Source organism: Siniperca chuatsi, linkage group LG19, assembly GCF_020085105.1.
Source record: "Siniperca chuatsi isolate FFG_IHB_CAS linkage group LG19, ASM2008510v1, whole genome shotgun sequence".
In the NCBI taxonomy this organism is placed as follows: Eukaryota; Metazoa; Chordata; class Actinopteri; order Centrarchiformes; family Sinipercidae; genus Siniperca; species Siniperca chuatsi.
In genome coordinates, this window is record NC_058060.1 from 15,457,138 (window position 1) to 15,480,358 (window position 23,221).

Genomic DNA, 23,221 nt, shown 5'->3' on the forward strand with positions numbered 1-23,221 from the left:
AAAAACTCATTCTGCATAATGTACTCATTATAACTAATGATGCATCAATATGTCAGCAGCATTTTAATGTTGCAGTTGGCGGAGTTCAGTTTAACTATTTTTATACACAGTAGGCTACTATTGGGGCAGTTTAATCTGTATCAATGCATCATATTTTATCAATTGATTTTACGTTTTGTATGTATACATCTTCATCTGTAAAGTAACTAGTAACTAAAACAATGCACATAATCAGACATTTGTTGTTATTAACATGCAGAACTGAAAGATTGGTGGTTTATTACCCTTTATTAATTATTTCTTAACATTCATCTGCAGATTTATAGAGAAACTCATAGTACCTATTAATGATACTATTAAGACTCACCTGCAAGAGAGATTTTTCACAAATTAGCAACCAAAAGTTGTACCATACTTATTAATGGTTTGTTACTAATCTACAAAACATTACTAAATGATTTATTAACCCTTACTAAAGACATTAGTCACAACTTAAAAACCTGCCTCATGATTGTATTATATAAATACATATATCAAACATATTAAATATATCAAAAAGGCAACATAGACAAGACATGTATCTAAAAAGAAAGGTAATGTGTGACTATATTGTTTGGCCAAAATAAATAAACAATTGTACAACATTCCAATTTTTTTTTTTTTTTTTTTTTTTGCAGCCATTAAAACTCCTAATTTGTACATCACAGTAATTTAGGAGAGGTGAGTGAGACTCCAAAAATCCCATTTTGAGCAGGCAGTGCGGAAGCCGCCCCTGAGTCTGCTTTGGATTGACACCCGCAGACCCCGCCCAGACCCGTTGACGGACAGCAGTGGGCGGGGCCAGCGCCGCCAAAGGCACGGGGGCGTTTTCGTGTGGGTTTGCGGAACGGGCCGTTGCGGTGATTGTGTGATTGAGGTCCCGCAGCTAATAATCTTCCCCCTTTTTGGGGCCGGAGCGCTCGGCGCGGAGGAGCAGCCGGAGGAGGTAATATCACATCTGCTTATATTCAGTGCCTGCATGAACGGTGTCAGTGTGTGTCTGGCTTTGCATTGATATTGCCATTGTCGCTTCATCTGTCCTAGCGTCTCCGCTTGTGGAGGGTGGGATGGAGTCAGACAGATGGGGGCAATGATTAAAAATATGCCTTTCTCTAATCAAATGTATTCAACGCCTACGGGTAGCTTATAGATCATGACACTTCAGCTGGTGCGTTGCCAAGGTAAATTAGGACTATGACAGTGAAAAATAATGATTGGAATTGTCAATTAAATCAGTGTCCGTTTTTGTTGTTATCATTGCATGTCTGAGTGTTGTGAAAAAAGCAGCCTATTGCAACAGACCTAGCAGCAGCAGCAGGCCCCTTCTTGCAAGTGACTATCAGCCTTTCTGGATTTTTTGAAGATAAGAGACGACGAGATGGGGGTTTATGGAAATGTAGGCTAAGCCGACAGGACCTGAGATTTTAAATCTGGGGCCTAAAACATCATCATCATCTTATTTGAAAATGTCATTCCTGCAGGCGACTTTGTTCATGGCTTGTCTAGCGTTGTAAGAGTAGATTGTCATCTCTGGAAAAAATGAGCAGAGACAGGTGCAGGGCCAAGACTGCTATTTATTAATATAGAAAGCAGTGCAATGGCAATAACAGCATGGCCTTGGACTCTCACACAAACACACACACACAGACACACACAGTGGGATTAAAAGAGAGATATTTCACAAGCATTTGCCAGTCTTCATATGACTTGTGTAAATGAATCTGTTGCTACAGAGTCCCGCTATGTTTAAAATAGATTTAAGTGCTTTTCATGGCCGGGGCTCTAGACTGCTGCAACAGTGAAAACCTGAAGACTTTACTTATTGATAAAGACTATTTGCAGGATCTGGTACCTAAAAAGCTCTTGTGCATGATGTGTGTGTTTTTGCTTTCGCTTGTGTAGACTTATGCTTGCATATCTACAAGTCTGTGCGTGTGTGTGAGTGAGTGAGTGAGTGTGTGAGTGAGTGTGTGATGTGGTGATGTCACAGCTTTGTTATAGGAACAGAGAAGCCTTGTGTCCTCATGATTAATTCATGTCCAGCTGCGGGACAGAGACAGAAGCAGCCAGTCACACACAGACAGGAGCACGTACTTAAAGGAGGCTGAAATAAGTAACTACCGGTCCGGTAGCCAAGGAGACAGAAGAGACAGGTTGTCAGAGAAATGGGTAGCCACGGAGACGAGACGAAAAAAGCAGCAAAAAATGAACCAAGGGGGCTCTCATCATCATCTGCGCTGTCTGACAAGCTTTCAGGCTGTACCAGGGAGGAGCAGAGCATCCTGCTGAGAGAAGTGCATCTGTTGTGTGGCTCCTCTGCATCCTTCTCCGGCTACACTCTGAATGTCAAGCCCCACTGAACAGAACAGGCTCCAGGTCGTCATGGAGACAGGAGCAGACCCCCGCTGGAACAGAGGCAGGTAGTCACTGTGGCTTGGCTGGCCTGCTGTGTGCTGTGGCACGCCCTCTGCTGTCCGCTGATAGCATCAGGCCCACAGGGGCTCGGATAATAGAGCGTCTGAAGCTCTGAATGGCTTTGGATGTGAAACACTGTGGAAATGATCAGCGCGTACACTGCATTAGCTCTGGGGACGCACTCTCCTCGGTGGAGTGCTATATTTCAAGATTTTGCTTTAGGCATGTTCTCTTTTCTGTTGCAGAGGAGACTGAGTGCATCTACTGTACGTGGCCTAAGCCAGAAATATCAAGTTCGCTGTGGGGAATGTTTAAAGAATTCCTACTATTTTCTTGTCTTTTTTTGTTTCCGTCTCTTTCGTGGACTTGACTTCCGTTCAGAGCCTCACCCATCCCTGTCTCTCCTGTCTCATTTTCTTTTTGTTGTTTTGTGCCTCTTTCAGATTTTTACATCTCATTAACTCTTTCGCCCCTCTTCTTATCTCTTTTTTCTGCTTCCTCGCTCTGTCACTGCTCCTTTCTTCCTCTCGCTGGCACTATTTTCCCTCTCTGTTGCTTTCCCAATCCCACTTCCTCTGATCTGTGTCCTCTCTCTGCCTCAATCCCAGATAATTCCCTCTCTGTGGAATTGGAAGATTGCGGCAGGCGAGAGCAAAAGAGAGATTATACTGCCAGATTAGTGGACAGGAGCAGCAATACATAATCTCAGCACACTCACTAATACACACACACACACACACACACACACACACACACACAGTGCTACTCTCGATCTCACGTCGCAGACACGTGGATACACGTGCACAAAGCATTTGCCACATGAATAAATGCACAAGCACATAATCAGACACTTGTTTTTATGAAACAGCTGTTTAACCCTCTTGCTTTGCCCTCTGACCCACAGGGTGATGTGCCATCAGCCACTGGGGGGCAATTGTCCTCTCTGCAACTTGTTCATCCTGTGAAGCTTATGGGATAGGAGTGTGTGTGCCCCTTCCCAACACTGCAGCCCCACTGGAGTCATTTGTGCCAAAGCTGAGTTGTGTCGAAGGAGCAGAGATGGGCAGCCCAGGCAGCGAAGTGGGTCTAGCCGGGCCGGTGGAGCCAGCCTTAGAGGCTCTGTGTTCTGAGTGTGGCCAGATCCACCGCAGCTGGGAGAACCACCTTTACAACTACCGTCTGGAAGTGGACGACGACCTGGTGTGCCACATCTGCCTGCAGCCGCTGGTGCAGCCACTCGACACACCATGTGGTCACACCTTCTGCGCCCGATGCCTGCGTAGCTTCCTCCAGGAGAGGGACTTCTGCCCGCTGGACAGGACACGGCTGCAGCTGCAGGCGTGCCGCAGATCCAGCATTCTGGTGCACAAGCTGCTGGACAAGCTGTCTGTGTCCTGCCCTTTGACCCCAGTCTGCTCCCTCAGCATGCCACGATGTGACCTGGAGGCACACCTCAAACACAGGTAATAAAGCTAACATACAGACATAATAGATGAATGCTTTCATGAGTGTAAACACACACACAAGGTGAAACGATTAGTCAATTAACCGATTAGTCGATCAACAGAGAATTAATTGGCAACAGTTTAGATAATGATTACTTGTTTAAGTAATTTTTTAAGAAAAAATGAAAATAATGAAAATAATTAATTGGTTATAGCATCTCAGAAGTGAATATTTGCTGGTTTACTTAGTCTTCTATGGTAGTAAACTTAATACTTTTGGGTTTTGAATGGTTGGTCGGACGAAACAAGCAATTTGTAGATATCACTTTGGGCTCTGGGAAATTGTAATAAGCATATTTCCCCACTTTCTGACATTTTCTAGACCAAACCATTAATCTATTAATGGAGAAAGTAATTGCCAGATTAATGTATAATGAAAATAACTGTTAGTTACAACTCTAGTTACCTTTGTATAACTTAAAAAACTGTTACAGTTGCATTCAAAGCCCCTCCATCCTCACGATTGGCTCGTTTCTGGCGGGAACTTTTAGAGATATCATAGTTCTTAGTCCAGACTTACCACCAGCCATCGCTAACCTCAAGGGTTTCCATCCATCCATACGCTTTGGCTTTTGGCCCATTTGGACCAGGTGCTGTGAGACCCTGAGGGGATTATTGGGCTGTAGGTCATGTGACGGGGGATTAGTGGTTTCCTACCGCAGTCATGGGTTGGCTGACCAGGAGCTCCATGTTCTCATTCTGCAATCATGCTGAGCAACTTCAACACCAGAGATCTTTTCAACCATTTCTTCTGTGAGACAGCCAAAGGCAACCCTGGCCTGTGGTGAGTCGAACTCGGCGGGATGTGAGGTCAGCGTGACTTGGGATGGCAAAATGGCAACTTTCTCTCACTGGTTTCCTCCATCTTTCCTTCTGTCTGCCTCTCAGTTTCATTTCTTTCTTGCTCTCTCTGTTGGCCTGTCTTGCACTGAAATGCAAGACGGTGTGTGTGTATTTATCTATGCATCAGAGGTGCCATAGGGAACCCAGGTTAGGTGTTGTTGCTGTTACATGGTGGGAAGTAGTGTAAATTTTGCATATAAGAGGATATCAAAATCGATGTAGCAGTGCTTGGAGAATATACACAGCATATAGTGATTTTACTTTGCTTACTACAAATCTTTTGGTCAGAACATGCTGTAAATGTGTAAAAACTTAGCTACAGTTGAGGGGACCAATATTATTATGAGTGTTATTGATTTGGGAGCCGACTTCTATATAGTTAAACATTTTTAAGATGGTGTCTGTTGCTAAGGAGCCATCCATTGGTGTTATGATGCTTGCTTATTGACTGGATATCCAGTGACCACCTAATGCCTCAGTTAAGTCAAGAAGATTGTCCTTAACAAGCTCACACTTACAAGCTATCGCTAACAAGCTGTTTTCTGAGTCAGCTGTTTTTACAGGAGACCCCTGCCATAGGTCGATTTTATGTCTTTAAGACGAGATTATGTGCTGAATGATGCTGTAGCTACAAGTGACAATTACAGAAAAATGGTAAAACTTAGTGTAACAGTAGCACAAGTAGAGAAGAGTCAAAAAGTCAGCGAACTGACTTGGCTAATAACACCGGTTACATAGCAATATCTGTCTAAACTCAGCCAACGTTAGCTAATATTAGCCGCCATAAGCTACTGGTCACGCCAGACCAAGTAAGGCTGTAGCAGCAAACCCCCTAAGTGTATTAAAGTCAGTAAGGGTGTGGTTTAATGCTTATGAATTTAACTTTTCATTTGTGAAAGGAAAAAATTTTTATTTCATCTTTCAAAAGTCAAATAGTCGTTCTTTAAGAAAAGACAGAAAGTTCCTGCAGCCCATTTAAACTTTATTATTTACTTTATTATAAACTTTATTATAACAGTCTCCATGTCCAGGCCTTTTCATCAATTACATCAGCCGAAGGGAACATCTCAGCGAAGGTTGTACACATCATGTCGTGTCGAGAAGTCATTCAGAGATGAGATTTAAGACAGATCAAATGAGGTCACTGCGAGGACTAACATGACATTCTTTAGTAAAGATTAAACCTCTGGTCCACATGGGTTTCGCCGCTCCCCTACCCTGCAGACTTAGGTCTAAGATAGTAACAGGAGCCAAGAGTCTGCCATCGCTATGCGACTTTGTCAGTCAGCATTGTTTATGTTGAAGATTAGGGATCACTGGACATTAGATTAAAAGACAAGAGTGCCAGGCCGCAGTGTTCCACGTGGTCAAGGTGGGCTGGCTGATCTTATTACTGACGGTGTGTATGTGTGAGAACTGAGGTACTTTCACTGTTCCTGAACCAAAGTACTTGAATTAAAGCTTCTACATGAGCTTAACCTGTTAAGATTTTACATATTTGTTCAGTCTTGGTCTTGATGGAAAACAATATGCATAGATAGATGTAAAATAGAATTAATTAAGAAAAGAAATCCACGGAGAGAGTAGAATTATATTAGGCCACATAGTATTAACAACAACACTGGTTGTTGACAGTTTGCTATTTTGAATATTGCATTTGAGCAAAGAATCGTGGGACAGCAATATCTGCTTTCCATGGTCCTGTTTCTCTTAGGAGGGAGAACAGAAGCATATAAATAATTCAACCAGCTCATACTGTAGCTGCTGCTTACAGTTACTACTTCAGACTCAATTAAGGGTGAGTCCACATTGATCCCTTGAGTCGGTCTGTCAGTGTTTATTTTTAATTGTCTCTCAGTGAAGATTTTCTATTTGTGGGACAGAACCGATGAATCCGTCTCCACCAGATTTGTGTTTATTTTGATGGAAAGAGCGCCTTGGAGTGGCTGAACGTTTTTGGGACTGGCCTATATGTCATTATCCAATCATTTAAGTCATTTATAAATCAAAAATGCCAATCTTTTACTGGTTTCAACTTGCTGTGTTTCTTTGTTTTATATAATTGTAAATTGAATATCCTTAGGTTTTAAACTGTTGAGTCATTGTGGACTGGGAAATTGCGATAGATGTTTTTCACTATTTTCTATTTTGCACATGTACATGTTTCACATGGAAAGCATACAGATACACGCAATTCACACAATATACACATATGCACATATACATTCATGCCCCTACAAATATTCCGACATATACTTGTTTAATCTTTAGTGCAGCCCTACATCAAAAGAATATAAAGAAATCAGGATATCAGAATCAGAATCAGAAATACTTTATTGATCCCCGAGGGGAAACTCTTTTGTTACAGCAGCTCACCTTTACGTCAGTGGACACAGGAATATGCAGTAGTGACAGATCAGTGTGTCGGCACCAGAATTCAGTTGGGACCTTTCTTACAAAAACTGCTTTTTCACTGAATCCCTCCCAGCTACATGTGACCCTGCACTCTGACCTCCTTTAAGGAGGGGACAAACAAAAAGAGACTTTCCCTGATGGGCTCCATTGCGTCCCATTAAATTAACTGATGCTGAACCTGATTTTCTTTACACGTCAGATGGACTAACAAACTGACGCCTGTTGCTTGGTGAAAGGTGTCCCGGGACGCGTTGTCAGCAGACGAGCGTGGACGGTCCGCGATGTGAGAGCGGGGATGAGCGAGCGATGGTGACCAGCCCTCCCAGGTCACCCGGCTCCCCGCAGACAGACCTGAGGGACCGCACACCCTCTCCACCCTCCAGACCTAATAACACCAGCGGCAATGGGCCCATGTGGACGGACGACGCCGGCCTCGACAACCCTGCCTTTGAGGAGAGCACGGAGGAAGACAGTGAGTGGACCCACTGGCTTTGTCCAAAGTGAAGAGATTTAGATTGTCAATGAAGTCACTACAGTTTAGATTGGGACAAAATCTATTGATAAGACACAGTAGAAATGGCATCCATCTCTTCATGTCTTCATGTCTTTAGGTGTGGTAGGGTTGGAGTGTGTGGTGCCCAGGGTGAAGCGGCCCCTCAGTAATCCCTGCATCCACCTCCTCCGCTCTGTCAGCTCCACATCCTCTGGCTGGGACTGCCCTGAGTCTCCGCCTCTCTCTGCTGAAGAGGGTATGACATCACTTCCTCCATTTGACTGAGCATCTTCCTGAAGGGCTGAATACTAGAGATCTGAGATATGAAACATTGCAGCTTTTCTTTCTTGCAAATTGTAAGAGCCGTAATCTTAGACAACGAGATAATCACGTTCAGGCAACATTATGTTAAAGGGTTAGGAGGATGTGGAAATTGAATTCTGAAATGCAGCTGTGTAATGTGATTTGTGTGTCCATTAAGGCTGTGTGAAGTTGCCCTCGCTTCCTGAAGGAGAGATAACTGCCATAGAGGTCCACCGGGCGAACCCATATGTTGAGCTGGGCATCAGCGTTGTTGGGGGAAACGAGACGCCTCTCATCAACATCGTGATTCAGGAAGTGTACAGAGATGGGGTCATTGCACGGGACGGGAGGCTGCTGGCCGGGGATCAGATACTACAGGTGACAGCCTTGGTCATTTTCAATTTTGTTGAACAAGGACGGGATTTTACCAAACACCCTACCCCATTTTCATACAAGAAGCTTCCAAAACATTCTTTTGGACACTTTAGAGCTTCACTTTAACTATTAGTGATGTTTTCATTCAATATTCATGTTCATAGTAGCTGTTATGGCAGACAATACTATCATTATCAAGTATATTGTATATTGGTATATTTTACCTCACCTCACACCTGAATCATTTCTTGATATTTTTTCTTTGCAAAGTTTCTTGTTCACTTCCTCCTAAATCAACTTTCTATTATTGTTCTACCTATTTAAAGCTGCTCTAAACAATAATTTTATATTAATAATGGATCACATGACTACTTGTATGTGAAAGGGGGTTACTCACAATGACAAATGCGCAGAAAATTATCACCCAGCTCTGCAGTTCCCCTCAACTCTAAGGAGCATTTTAGCGTCTTTAGCTAATTGTTTTGGTTTTAAGGCGCACAACTTTACTGTTTTGGTTCTGTGGTTCTTTGGTTGGTAATGGTGCTTTCATCAACCTAATTTCCAGCCGCAGCAGGCAGCTGTTTTCATGGAGAAAGCTTAAATTAACCCACTGTACACTAAATGCCCAGCAACAATAGGCAGACAGACAAAGTTAGCGACTAGCTGGTGAACATAGTGGAGTATTTAGCAGCTAAAGAGCCAAATGTTTTTTTCAGGAGTTGGTGGAGACCAAAACAGAGATGGCCAGAAACAGAAGACTCCAAACGCTAATGTTACTCTGTGTTTGCTGGATATCAACTTTATACGGTGTTAAATTTCAGTGCTGTGTTTGCAGCTTGTTGTGCTGCCCCCAGTTGGCCAAAGAAATTACTTAATGCATGTTTAAACATTAATTGCCCCAAATTTCCTTTGACTTCTCTTTATCCCAAGGTGAACAATGTGGACATCAGTAACGTCCCCCACAGTTTTGCCCGCTCTACACTGGCACGCCCCTGCACCACTTTGCAGCTGACTGTGCTTAGGGAGCGTCGTTGTGCCTCCCGAGCGCCTCCCTCGTCTTCCTCCTCCACCCCGGCTGTGCCCCATGCCCCCTGCTCCACCCCTGAGGGCACCCCGTCCAGCCCCGCCACACTCAGAATCACCCTACACAAGCGGGACTCAACAGAGCAGCTCGGCATCAAGCTGGTACGGCGAACGGATGAGTCAGGAGTGTTTGTGTTGGATCTGTTGGAGGGAGGCCTGGCAGCGAAGGATGGCAGACTGCGGAGCAACGACCGTGTGTTGGCAGTCAACGACCAGGACCTACGCCACGGCACCCCAGAGCAGGCTGCGCAGATCATACAGGTGAGGATGCATTAGGTTATTAAGGCTAGATTTCTTTTGGTATTATTTAGAAGTAGAAACATGAACAACAGAAAAGGAAATGTGAGTGAGGAAAAAAAAGTTCCTAAAACACTGGCTCTGTCTTCCTAGGCTAGTGGAGAGCGAGTCCACCTGCTGATTGGCCGACCCAGCAAACCAACTCCTCCTCCACCTCCAAAATCAAGCTCCACCAGAGACCTCTACTGCCTTGATCACTTCCTGCCTAACCACAGCTCTACCCCGAGTCCTGTGCCCATACACCTCTCACGCACCAGCACTCACAGAGTGAGCAGATGTGTTACACGTGTGTGTGTATTACTGTGTTTGCACACATGGATTGGATTGTGTGTTTGGGGTATTTTGACATGTTTGATGTGTTTTTTCATCATCAACATGCAAGTGCTACATTGGAGGAATGTAGTTAATTACCCAGTGTGATCAGGACTGATCATTTTTAAATGACAAGAGAATTTCAGATTTAAAAAATTACTAAAGTGGCCATATTGTGCTTTTTGGGTTTTTCCTTTTCCTTCAGTGTGTTATATAGTTTTTTTGTGTATGTAAAAGGTCTGCAAAGTTACAAAGCCCAAAGTACACTCCTTAGGGAGTTACTGTCTCCCACAGAAAACACTGCTCCTGACCTGGCTAAAACGCCGCGTTTGTATTTCAGCATTTTCTTCCGTTACTCGTCGATGTCACTATGTAACACATTGTAGGAGGAATATAAATGTAAATACCACTTATAAAATGTTTTTAGAATTTAATCTTGTGAAAAAACAATTGTTGTGACTAGGCTACAGCCTATCTGTAATGAACACATCGCTACATTTGTCCTACTAACGTTACCCATAACAAATCCATAACGTTTAAGTTAAGCCTGTTAAGCTAACGTTTGATATCACAAAGACAGCAACGTTAACCTTAGCGAGCTGTCAATAAGAAAACAACATGACATACATAGCTTAAATCTAATGTAAAGTTATATTTTTTGTTATTAGGGAAAGAGCAGTTATATTCCTCCTTGTCCACCACTGACGCAGGGTGACCGGTTATTGAGACTGTCTGATTAAATAAAGATAACTTCTTTTTTTTTTTAAATAACTGTTGTTGTGACCGTTCTAGCGCTTTGCATTGTGGGACACAGTACGTGAGGTAGACTGGTCCGATGCATACTGGAGATTTTTTCCAAATCAGTACGATATCCAGGTATTTTTGGCATACTACATGCTACATTCTGGCCAAATCAGTATGTACTGCTAGTATAGTAGGCAGTTTCGAATACAGCCGGAGTGTTTCAGACAGAGGGTGAATAGAGGTACTGCAGCAATGTACAGTATGAGAAAAATAATGTGTTTTTTGAACATTAAAGCATGTAAACCTATTCTAGTAGGACCCCCAAATAAAAGTATGAACCTGAAAATGAGCATAATATGGCCTCTTTAATATAAACATCAGTGTGAAAAAATGGAATTTGTATTAAAAATTCCATTTTGTTTTTATAACTTTTAGGCACTCATCTGCATTTTCCCCCTATTTTTGTCTTTACTTTTTATTAGTGGAGACATTTTCTGAGATGAAAATCAGTTTAAACCAAATGGCTCCTTGAAAATCAGTAAACTGAAAACAATGATGTACAAAGAGTAAGTAGACTGAAGAACATTTACCTGTGAATAGACACATTTTCTGTTGTAGAGACTGAACCTGTTTGTTTGTTGCCTGTGTGTGATAACACCCAGGACCTTTCGCAGTGTGTGACCTGTAAGGAGAAACACATCACTGTGAAGAAGGAGCCCCATGAGTCTCTGGGCATGACTGTCGCAGGAGGGCGGGGCAGTAAGAGCGGGGAGCTGCCAATTTTTGTGACCAGCGTCCAGCCACATGGCTGCTTGTCGAGGGATGGACGAATCAAACGTGGTGAGCACTCCATCAGAAACGACAGTAACAGGACCAATTAAGCCAGATCAAAAACATAATATCAGAAACGGCAGCGCCTTCTTCCTCTCTCCTTTAGGTGACGTCCTGCTGAGCATCAACGGGCAGGACTTAACGTACCTCAGCCACAGTGAGGCTGTGGGCACCCTGAAGGCCAGCGCTGCCTCGCCCTCGGTCCAGCTGCGGGTGCTGGAGGTCAGCATGGTGGAAGAGCCCGACCATGACGAGCTGCTGCCTCACACACATGACAGTGACTTTGATGCCAACTGGTCCCCCTCGTGGGTCATGTGGCTGGGCTTACCCAGGTGAGCACACGGAGGAGAGGAAGGATGTCTTCAAATATAATATAGTTCTGGATTTAAATCTACTTTTGTGGTGTGAGTTTAATGTATTGCTTTGATGCATCGCTATTACCTGATGTCTGAATATCTCTGCAGGGTTTCCTGAATGTATGCGTTGCCATGCGAGGTTGCTGTAGTGATGATTGTGTGTTATGTTGAACTGTGTCATAAGCACCAACAGCTCTCTACCTGCTCCAGACTTTTGTTGACATTACTTCTGACTACATTACCTCTCTTTTTCACTTCTTCTTAGGGCTTGGGCAACGTGAACTAAAATATATATCAAGATAAATTGTCATATTTATCTTCACGATCATAAATGTACCAACAAGTTTAATAGTGCGTGATATTTCTTTCCTCATGTTGCCACATTTATGTTTTGTCTGTCTGTATTAATTACTGTCTGACCAGGTCAGAATTTTGGTCTTTGGACTGGTTGTTTGAATATTTGGTTAGATGAAGCTATATTTCCAGTTCAATTATATGGTATTTATGACCATTTATTGAAAATTTGCGATCTGAGTAGAATAAAGTCAGTCTGAGATTCAAAATGTCAGTAATGCAATACATTTGATTAATTGTCCTGCCCTACTTTTTCTTCATACTTTATTTTCTTTCCACATGTCTTCTGTGCTACTGCTCTTCTCTCACTCCTTTTTCTCAAAAGGTCCCAGGAAAGTAGAGAAATATGGCAAACATGACAAATTTGACTATAATTATTTGCAAATTGCAAGAGGTAAATTTATTTAGAGGTATTCAAAAAAGATATAGTAGGGAAAAAGGGTATTGTGGTTGAGTTCAATTGGCAAAAATACTTGACTTTAGAAATTTCTTGAAACATGTTTACCCCAGTGGCAGATATTTTCCACTACTTTTAATAGATTTTAAAGATTTTAAGATTCACAATAGACAATTTTTTAAAGCTGAAGCAGCATCTTTGCTCCTTTGAGGATGCAGTAAATCTATGCTGCCTGTCCAGCCCTCCTTCACTCTGCTCTCTGTTCTTTTCTTGCAGCTACCTGCACAGTAGTCATGAGATCGTATTGCGGAGGAGCCACCCGGGCAGCTGGGGCTTCAGCATCGTTGGAGGATACGAGGAAAGCCACGGCAACCAGGCCTTCTTTATCAAGACCATTGTCCTCGGCACACCTGCATACTACGACGGCCGCCTCAAGTGAGTGATCAGTTGCTCTTCACGTGACTGTCTGTGGCTTAAGTTAGCAGTAACATAGTGGTGAATTAGCAGGTAGATAAACTGTGACCTCCAGTTGGTGATTGATAAGAGTGGAGTGATGATAGGCCATGCCTACACAGTGCATTACAAGAACAAAACATTTTCTGTTCAGTTTCTTTTTTTCTGTGTTAACTATTTATTTTAGAAGTATGCTTTTAATAAGAAAGAACTGCATTTATTTACGGTACTCTTTTTTTCTCCCTTAGTAAATAAGGTTTCAATTTTTATACCTTACTTCATAGGTGTGGCCTTCTTGCTGTGTCATCAGTATCTTATCTATTATCATACTGCAGACAGCTACCAATAAACCAAACCAATTAATTCAGTTTGACCCCATCTTTGAACACATATGATATGAATATAAGTCAGAAAGATTGACATCTATTGTAGGTTTAAAAAAAAAAGTAGGTTAAACCTTGTTCTGCAGTTCAAAGGTAGAGGTGGAACATTTAGTAAATGGGCACCTCTGCTCATTCACAAATTAATCTGAAAGTTTCAGGGCATGTCCCAAAGATAGCATTTTTTTAACTGTCACCAGGGTTTTCTCCCCTGGGTCTTCCTTTCTCTGTATCTTTTGTGTCCCTGCAGTAAAAATATATTGTATAGGCCATTCTCTTCTAAAAGAATTAAAGGATATGTCTATTTTATATTTTTCCTATTGCCAAGAAATCCCATGAAAAGACCAAAACCAACAATAAATTGATTCTACTAGTAAGTATTGTCTAAGCTTGATTATCCACAGACCTCCATTGTTGTCCAAAAACACATTAAAAACACATCAATGAGACACACTGTGTCACATGGGTGACATGTTCCTTCATTACAATGAACATGACCACTGTAGTTTATTTTGAGTCAGCCCTACATACACCGTCCTGCTGCTGTAAATGCTCAGCAGAGCACCAAATGTCTGAAAATAGTCCCCAACAATTACACTATTTACTGTTGTTTGAGTAACATTTGCAAAAATGATAGTTCCCAGCTATTTTAGAAAATTACTTAAGCTTTTAAGCTTTTTGAAAGAATATTTTTGTGACCAGTTTTAAATTTTTAAGATTTACGTCTTTAGTAGGAATGAAGGGCTGAGAGTCAGAGAAAGGGTCGGAAAGTCAGACACATTTGTGGTTTAAGGGCTGCAACTAACAATTATTTTCATTATCGATTAATGTGCTGATTATTTACGAGATTACTCGAATAATCATTTTGTCTATGAAATGAAAATAGTGAAAAATGTCCATCACAAGTTCCCAGAGCCTAAGGTGGTATCTTCAAATAGCTTGTTTTATCTAAATAATCATCACAGATATTCAGTTTGCTATCATGGAAGACAAGGAAAACCAGTAAATATTCCCATTTGAGGTGCTGGACCAGTGAATTTTTGCTTTAAAAAAATCACCTAAACAATTCTCATAATTGTTGCTGATAAATGTACTATCGGTTGACTAATCAATTTATCGACTAATCATTTCAGCTCTAGTTCTAATTCATGGGAATTGACTATTAAATAGACCTTTTTGCCAGCCTCATCCTTTAACTGTATTTTCAAACTTCCTATGTAAACCACTACCAAATGTTTCATATGATAATACAGAGCTTTCTGAATGGCACGTCATTCCAAGCTGTCAGGTCCTGTTTATAATCCATACTGACTTATTTCTAGGTGTGGTGACATGATCGTGGCAGTCAACGGCCTGTCGACAGCAGGAATGAGCCACTCGGCACTTGTGCCCATGCTGAAGGAGCAGCGCAGCCGGGTGGCGCTTACTGTGGTCTCCTGGCCTGGCAGCCTGGTATAGCTGGGCCAGATCATAAGCAGGCTGCGCACCACGCTGAGTCCACCCAGAATGTTCTATATTGGGAACAACCTTGGCCAAAGTGAAATGGTACACGCTACTGTACATCGCTCCATACCGGGCTTAATCCAGGACCAAAAGCATTCAGAACTGTAGTAGACCCAGCAGGACCAAGCCTGTCCTGACCAGGTGGGAACTGATCCAGATCGTGCCACGTCACTTGACAGACTGCACTCACAAACACACTGCTGAGTTCATATGGTCATGTTGTCTTTACTCCCGCAGGGATAAATGGTACTGCAACTGTTAACAGGCGATCTGTGCTGTATTCACCTCACCAGGCAGTTGTAGAATCCAGGGCTGTATTCAGGTGGATGCATAGTTGCAGGTAGCACTAGAATATATATTAAAAAAAAAAAAAAAAAAAATTAGCCTGTGATCCTTTGTCATCTAGGATTAGATTTTCTGCAACACCAGTGCTGTATCCAGCTGAATAAGCCTCAGGCCTTATTAGAAACCTGCCGCACCCTGGGGGCTCGACTGCCCTTAGGCCTCTCATCACCATGACAACCAGCTGTCCCATCAACTGGAGTTTTATACATGTGTGTGAATGTGTGTTCTGTTTGTTTAATAAACATTTCCCTCAGAGGATAAATGGCTCTAAAGCGTGCTTTTCCCACTTTGCTAGTGGGAATCGACTGAAGGTTTATATGAAAAAGGCAGTTTATTAACAGCCTCTTAGAGACAGGCGTAGAAAGATTGCTAGTGTAGTGCTGTTTTAATGAGGCTTTAATTCATATTCACAATAACAAAAAGTATGTCAAACAGAAATTACATGATTTGTTTCACTATTAATGAACACATTCAAGCAGATACTTCTATAATGCAGCCTCAAGATTTGTTATCCTTTAAAGTTGTATTGCGCAGCTTTGCAGCAAGCTTGTTGGTCTCTGCTTGATTGGCTGCAGCTGCCAGTTTGACCTGCTGTGCCATACGCCAGGGCTGGTTCTTTTTAGGATGCAGTTTCTGAAAGGGGAACACCACAAAAAATAAGATTTAGGGCAAGATGGAGAGTCACATTTTTTTATAAAAAGCAGAGAAAGACATTTTTAATGTCAAGGACACATTACCTTCATCTTTTTCTTTGCTGGGTCATGCACCACTCCATGTCGCCACAGACTTTCCTGATTAACAATCAGGCCAGTTACAAACTATACTGTATCAGCAATTAACAGATCAAGTTGTCCCAAAGTCTCAAAATACATCTCACTTCTAGTGGTGTCTAGTCATAGATATAGTTCAGTTTTTAATGTGTTTGAGATATCTGCCACTGAGAATTGCCACTAACCAAATATAAATGAAGGTTACTGGAATTTTAGTTTGTATTGCTCAAGACACATTTGAAAACTTCAATAAACAACCCATCTTGCCAAAAATATTCCTGCTACTCAGGATAACCTAGACCTCATTCTGCAGTTTCCACTGCTAACCATTTACTCTGTAGAATAGTTCCAGATTACTAATCCATACAGTAATATCTAGATTATCCTGAGTAACTTTGATGTGTCACTGCAAAGAAACACTGCTATTAGTAATTTCATTGCTCTGAGCACCACAAACAAATTTCACTCTTGTTGTATTGGGGTTACAGCAGGGTGTTAATCTTCATATATCAAAACCTTTAGCAGGTAAAAAAACAAAAACAAATCAGCAGGGTTGGACGCCACTCGTTTGAGAATGTAGCTTGTGATTTGACACAACAGTTAAGATATCAAATTAAAAGTGCAGGTTTACCTTCATGGCAAAGCTCTTCTCACAGCCAGCATACGCACAGCTAAAGGGCTTCTTGCCCTCGTGGTCTCCCAGTACATGACTCTCCAAGTTGAAGCGACGAGTGAACTCCTTATCGCACCCTTCTCTGGGGCACGACAGCTTCCTCTTCTCCCCAGAGTGGACGCGCAGCTCATGCTGGTGCAAGAACCAGGTGTTGTTAAACAGCTTTTTGCACTCGCCACATGGCACCTTGACTGAAAGCAAGGAAGTCATTAAAATAGTTACTATGTGTGACTCAAAAGCTTACGAGTTTCAAGGTATGCAAAGCACCACCACACTTCCCAGCATTACATTCATACCTTTATGTTCTTTTCTGTGCTTCAGATATTCTGTCCACGTCTTTCCCTGAAAAGGACACGCTTCATTCTCACAAGGGTATCCTGCAGCAGAAAGACAGGGTTTTTTGGATTAAACACACACCAATTAGAAAGAAATAAGTCATCTGGTTATCAACCAACCTTCATGCACTCTCTCATGATGCTTCAGTTTCCCATGAGTGGGAAATTCTCTTGCACAGCCACTGAAAGAACAACTATATCAAAAAGATATAAAGTTCAAATTTGAGATGGCCAAGCACAGATAATGTCTTGCATCAGATGTGTAGCCACTCACTGAAATGGAAGAAGTTGTTGGTGTTCACATTTATGAGCTTTCAGTTGCTTTCTCTTGTTGAAATCCTTTCCACATCCCTGATGGTCGCACTGAAAGAAAACAAAAAGCAAACCAGTACATCACAGTAAACCTCAACCTGCTGCAATAAAAAAAAGTAAACAAAAACACTTTAGGATTATTGTACTCGATATTGCTTCTCCTGGTGCTGGTGAACTCGAGCCATGTGGTTCTTCATGCTGGTATTCGTGACAAAGGCCTCAGAGCATCCATCAGCCAGACACCTGGACACCACAGCAGGTAAGCAACAATAGGCAGGTTGAGAAACACCAAGATTACTACATTTTACTTTCTCTTCCCCCCCCCCATTTAATTTCAAAATAGGGACATAGTGGCTTACTTGTGTGGTTTTTCCCCACTGTGATTGAGCTCATGTCTGGTGAGCTGATAGCGAGTGCAAAAGCTCTTGTCACAGTTCTCACAGGAGAATGGTTTCTGAAGTTAGGGAAACATTTGACACATAATCCCAACAACTAGTTATTAATAGACAATTAAACACAATGTCAACTGTTATGATGTGTCCACTTGTCATTGTTCAGTTGGGCTTTTAGCAGGTCAGAGCCACTTACCAATCCTGTGTGTTTGCAAAGATGAGCCTCTAGCTTCCATGGCTTACTGAATTTAGCTTTACAATCAAAGAAAGAGCAAACATAGCTTTTTTGACTTTGCAACCTCTCCCCCATCTTTAATAAGAGATGTGTTGTTGTGGTCACAGACAAAACTACTAGTAAAGAGGCAGGACACTTACTGACCTACAACCAGCACCTCACCTGTGCTTAATTTATCTTATTGGAATGTACCAATTAGAGCAAGAAAGGGGGTGTCCTACCTCATTAAAACTGAAAAATATGCAATAGATTTCATATTTAAACATTTTTACTACAACAAATGGATGTTTAAAAAAAAACTTTTACACACTTAGAAAACCTCCTACTGCTTAATTGGCTGTGTTCAGCAGGTGCCTACACTCAGCTGTGCAGGATTGTAGTACAGGTAATCCAACATGTAAGATGCTAGAAAATGATTTAGGCCCCTGAGTTTAAAAGTGATCCCACTGATACGCAAACATTATAAACCTCCATGAATCTTTCTTCTACATTGATTGATTCAGGCTTTAAAAATGTCACACAGGCTCCACGCAGTATGTGTCCCTATCTGCTGATCTGCTGTGTGTGTGTGTGTGGTTAATGGAGACAGACAGTCGCCTCTCTCCCTGCTTGCACACACACAGAATTTACTGCTCTAATCTTAATCTTATCAACCCTCCAATATTGTTTTCTGATAGTTGAGATTTATTGTTGTCAGAGATCAGTGAGATCCTTTGTAACCCTAAATCAACCTTTCTCAGCCTTTAAAGCTAGACTATGTCACTTCTGAAAGAAGAAATGACACATGCTTTCTCTTACAAATGGAAACTTTAATTTATATGCAATGAAACATACCATTGCTCAATTCAATACACTGAGGAGTTTCGCTGCTACAGCCTTATTTGGTCTAGTATGACCAGTAGCATAAGGCTAATGTTTGCTACTGTTAGTTTAGGTAAATATTGCTGTATAACACGCATTACTTCTACGTCACTTTACTGACTTTATGACTCTCCACTTGTGCTATTTTAGTTAAATGCTAAACAGTAGTTTAACATTGTCACTTCTAGCCACAGTGGCTGCTGTTTACCAAAGGTTACACAGTCTTGTGTTAAAGCTAGACTAACTTTAGCTGAACAGTAGCCACTGTGTAACAATTATGGGATAATAGTAAATGCTAAAACATTGTGTAACAGTAGCACAAGTAGAGAAGAGTCACAAAAACAGCAAAGTGACTCAGTAACTGTCTCAGTTATTCAGCAATATCTCTATATTAGTTAACTAACATTAGCTAACGTTAGCCACCACAAGCTACAGGTTATATCAGACCAAATAAGGCTGCAGCAAAACTCGAGAGTGTATCAAAATGAGCAACGTGCGTTTTATTATTTACCAATTCAACCTTAATTGTCAGAAGAAGACTGTGCTATTTCTTATTTTAAAAGTTACGTAGTCTTGCTTTAAATCAATGTAAATGCTAAAACTACCATTTAATTCAAGCATAAATTCAAATATTAAAGATTATACCAAACTCCTTAAAGCAAGACTATGTAACTTTTTTACTGGTTAAATGCTAAAACATTGTGTAACAGTAGCACAAATAGAGAAGAGTCATAAAGTCAACAAAACAAACAAACTGAATTAGCAATGTCTGTAGGCTATAAAGTTTGCTAACATTAGCTAAGATTAGCCACCATAAACTACTGGTCACAGCAGACCATGTAAGCCTGTAGCAGCAAAACCCCTGAGTGTATTAAATTGAGCAACGGTGCATTTGTTTGTTTATGAATTCAACTTTTCATTTGTAAGAGCTAGTTTTTCTTTCAAAAGTTACATATATAGTGGTGTGAAAAAGTGTTTGCCCCCTTCCTGATTTCTTATTTTTTGCATGTTTATCACACTTAAATGTTTCAGATCATCAAACAAATTTAAATATTAGTCAAAGATAACACAAGTAAACACAAAATGCAGTTTTTTTAAGGTCATGCCACAGCATCTCAATAGGATTCAGGTCAGGACTTTGACTAGGCCACTCCAAAGTCTTCATTTTGTTCTTCTTCAGTAATTCAGAGGTGGACTAGTTGGTGTGTTTTGGATCATTGTCCTGCTGCAAAACCCAAGTTCGCTTCAGCTTGAGGTCACGAACAGATGGCCGGACATTCTCCTTCAGGAGTTTTTGGTAGGCAGCAGAATTCATGGTTCCATTTATCACAGCAAGTCTTCCAGGTCACACTACCACCACCATATTTTACTGTTGGTATGATGTTCTTTTTCTGAAATGTGGTGTTACTTTTACGCCAGATGTAATGAGACACACACCTTCCAAAAAGTTCAACTTTTGTCTCGTCAGTCCACAGAGTATTTTCCCAAAAGTCTTGGGGATCATCAAGACTTTTGGGAAAATACTCTGTGGACTGACGAGACAAAAGTTGAACTTTTTGGAATAAATCACTATTTCCCACAGGGCCATGTAGGTTTGGATTTTGTTTTCCCTTAATAATAACAACCTTCATTTAAAAACTGCATTTTGTGTTTACTTGTGTTATCTTTGACTAATATTTAAATTTGTTTGATGATCTGAAACATTTAAGTGTGACAAACATGCAAGGAAGCGGTTTCACATCACTGTACTGCTGTAAATAAAAACAAAAACAAATTTAAGGCTGTAGAAATAGCACTGACAACCCAGTAACACTATCTGCTTGTCTAAATATTAGAGATCACCCTCTGTGCTCATGCCATGTGCTCTCATGTGAAACCTTTGACTGACTTTTGTGAATAAGGCCTATTGAGAGCCTGTTGGGCGTTACCTCAGTGCCCTCCCACGCTTCAGGTAAGCATGCCTGGGTCAGTTGACACCGTTATCAGCCTCCTCTTCTCATCCGGTTCCACCACCACCCACCCATCTCCTCCACCTTTGCCGTCAGGGCCAGGATCAATACAGCTGGCCCAATATCCACATATATGACCATGCCTCCCCCCCCGTCTCTGATAACCACACAGACTCTATCACCCTACCTATCACACACAGAGATACAGCATGCACTCTGTTTGGCCTGCAGTGAGATTTCCTTGTGCCTTTGTCAAACCTTCAGGCCTATCCCAAACACACACACACACACACACACATCATGTGGACATACACCGTCACACCCACAATTGCATCAGTCACAAATATTCCTCTCAAGATCACTAAAGGCCTTTTTTCTTCAAGAAGTAGGAGAGTATGAGGGATGGTGGGGCCTAAGGGTGATAAGGAGAACAGAGTTTAAAGGGTTGGTTCACCCAAATTACAAAAAACACATTTTCTTACTTACCCCTTGTGAATTACAATGGAAATGAATGGATTTTCATATGTGGTGCTCACAGCACAATGGTGGAAGTAACTAATTAAATTTAAAGTAGAATTTTGAGGTATTTGTAAATTATTACAGTATTTCATTGCATGTTACTTCTATTCACATTCTATACACTTAAATTCAGAGGGAAATATTGTACTTTTTACTTCACTACATTTATCTTTTATTTTATAGTGATGAAAAGTGATGTACAAAAGTGTACACTGTTATCTGACATTATTGTTACAAATTTTGAATTTTGAAATTTTGCATACAAGCTCTATGAGCTTATAAAATACGATGAATGTTATAGATGAAACTACCCAAGTTTCTTTTTTAATTAGCTCCATCTCGACCAGCCACAACACTGAAATACTGCTGAACACTGCTGAAATAATCCAATACTCAGGTCAAGTCAGGTCAAATCAATTTTATTTATATAACCCAACATCACAAATCACACATTTACCTCAAGGGGCTTTACAATCTTTACAATATAATATATGTGAAATATCATATCTATATAGTGCATAACGTGCACTGATACTTGATACTTAAAGCACATTTGCTGATAAAACCTTTGTGCTTATATACATTTTTTTTACTTAAAGAAAGGATCAGAGTACTCTTTCCCCAACAATTGGCTTTTTTTGACAAATGTTTTTTTTTAACAGCAACATCTATTTCAAAAAGAGAAAGCGTCCCTATTACTCTAGATAATCCAGAGAACACATTGGCAACAGTTTTCAAAGGGACTATTTCTTCAGTTAACAATAGCTCCAAAGAAAGGTGACACTGAGGTCTGTGGATGATCCGGAGTAACCAATACAGTGTTTTCTGGAAGGTCACGTTGCTGTTGACATTTTTCAATGCCTTGAGCACCACAAATTCAACTCCATTGCCCAGACAGATATTTCAAAGCCTGGGCACAAGAATGGGCCCAAACATATCTACGTGGCAAGATAACCCTAGAGATAAGTGTAAGAAAACATGTTTTTGTAAAATGGGTGAACCGGCACAGTGTGAAATTTCATATTGTGCAACATTTCCACACACAACTCATCTTGGATCAGCAGTGCAAGCCTGCCTGTGTCCATGTCCAATTATCTACTGTTTGTGTGTGTGTGGTTAATATGTAACTCCTCGGGTCGATACTGCTGCTCTGAGCTGCTGGCTGAGCTGACAGACTCAATCTGTGTGTGTCAAACGTGTGTGATTAAGGAGTTCATAGTGCTCCACGGCTTTTATCCACAAGCCTAGTCTTTCTGCCCTCCTCCCTCTCGCTTGCTTTCTCTCTCTCTCTCTCCTACCCTGTTTACTTTTTGTTCCTTCAATCAGTAACTTCCATGAGTCAGTGCCACACTTGACGCTCTGTGAGAACACACACGAACACACACACACAAAGGGCTTACTGTAGGAGGGATGAATATTATATTATGCTATACGGAGAGAGCATCTAACAGTATAGATTCATAAACATTGGAAAAATAAAAACTGTGGAGGAAAAAGGAAGTACAAATGCATGATGAATGACTTTCAATCCACAGTTTGCTCAATTGATAAGTGCTCAACCCTTGCTAAAAGCTGTGGGAACATATAAAAACATAGAGGCACCATTTGCCTTATCTAAATACTACAAGCAAAATCCATACCTTACCGATCAATACCAAGGGCTTTGGCTGCCAACCTGCTCATTGATTGATTGCATTTTATTTTTCCATCTGTTTTTCCTGGTTGTAGCCTA

At 41.3% G+C, this 23,221-nt stretch overlaps 2 protein-coding genes across 3 annotated transcripts; one reads left to right on the plus strand and one right to left on the minus strand.

Moving 5' to 3' along the window:
- The first annotated feature begins 830 nt into the window (after nt 1-830).
- Nucleotides 831-15,705, plus strand: lnx2a (ligand of numb-protein X 2a). Of its 2 annotated transcripts, XM_044175678.1 has the most exons (12): nt 831-985; nt 3,359-3,758; nt 3,849-3,917; nt 7,454-7,689; nt 7,829-7,966; nt 8,192-8,391; nt 9,319-9,732; nt 9,862-10,035; nt 11,487-11,664; nt 11,762-11,987; nt 13,039-13,197; nt 14,918-15,705. In XM_044175678.1, exons 2-12 carry the CDS (start codon nt 3,514-3,516, stop codon nt 15,051-15,053), a joined length of 2,175 nt encoding a protein of 724 aa, XP_044031613.1. In that variant the 5' UTR covers nt 831-985; nt 3,359-3,513; the 3' UTR covers nt 15,054-15,705. The 2 variants fall into 2 exon arrangements, with proteins under 2 accessions (XP_044031613.1, XP_044031612.1); XM_044175677.1 differs by having other exon boundaries at nt 3,359-3,917.
- A 116-nt stretch (nt 15,706-15,821) lies between these two features.
- On the minus strand, nt 15,822-18,320 carry gtf3ab (general transcription factor IIIA, b). Its single transcript, XM_044175682.1, has 9 exons — nt 18,122-18,320; nt 17,893-17,987; nt 17,680-17,776; nt 17,496-17,584; nt 17,342-17,415; nt 17,183-17,263; nt 16,845-17,077; nt 16,181-16,234; nt 15,822-16,076 (listed from the first exon to the last, which is right to left on the minus strand). Exons 1-9 carry the CDS (start codon nt 18,233-18,235, stop codon nt 15,942-15,944), a joined length of 972 nt encoding a protein of 323 aa, XP_044031617.1. The 5' UTR covers nt 18,236-18,320; the 3' UTR covers nt 15,822-15,941.
- Between the last annotated feature and the right edge of the window lie 4,901 nt (nt 18,321-23,221).

What these genes read in the sequence shown, in the direction of transcription:
- lnx2a (XM_044175677.1), top strand. Translation starts at nt 3,514, where the DNA reads ATGGGCAGCCCAGGCAGCGAAGTGGGTCTAGCCGGGCCGGTGGAGCCA. An exon ending in CCGGGGATCAGATACTACAG is followed by an intron (nt 8,392 to 9,318) that starts GTGACAGCCTTG and finishes CTTTATCCCAAG; the next exon opens with GTGAACAATGTGGACATCAG. An exon ending in AGGCTGCGCAGATCATACAG is followed by an intron (nt 9,733 to 9,861) that starts GTGAGGATGCAT and finishes CTGTCTTCCTAG; the next exon opens with GCTAGTGGAGAGCGAGTCCA.
- gtf3ab (XM_044175682.1), bottom strand. Translation starts at nt 18,235, where the DNA reads ATGGGGGAGAGGTTGCAAAGTCAAAAAAGCTATGTTTGCTCTTTCTTT. An exon ending in CAACAACTTCTTCCATTTCA is followed by an intron (nt 17,416 to 17,495) that starts GTGAGTGGCTAC and finishes TTTTTGATATAG; the next exon opens with TTGTTCTTTCAGTGGCTGTG. An exon ending in CAGCAAAGAAAAAGATGAAG is followed by an intron (nt 16,077 to 16,180) that starts GTAATGTGTCCT and finishes TTCCCCTTTCAG; the next exon opens with AAACTGCATCCTAAAAAGAA.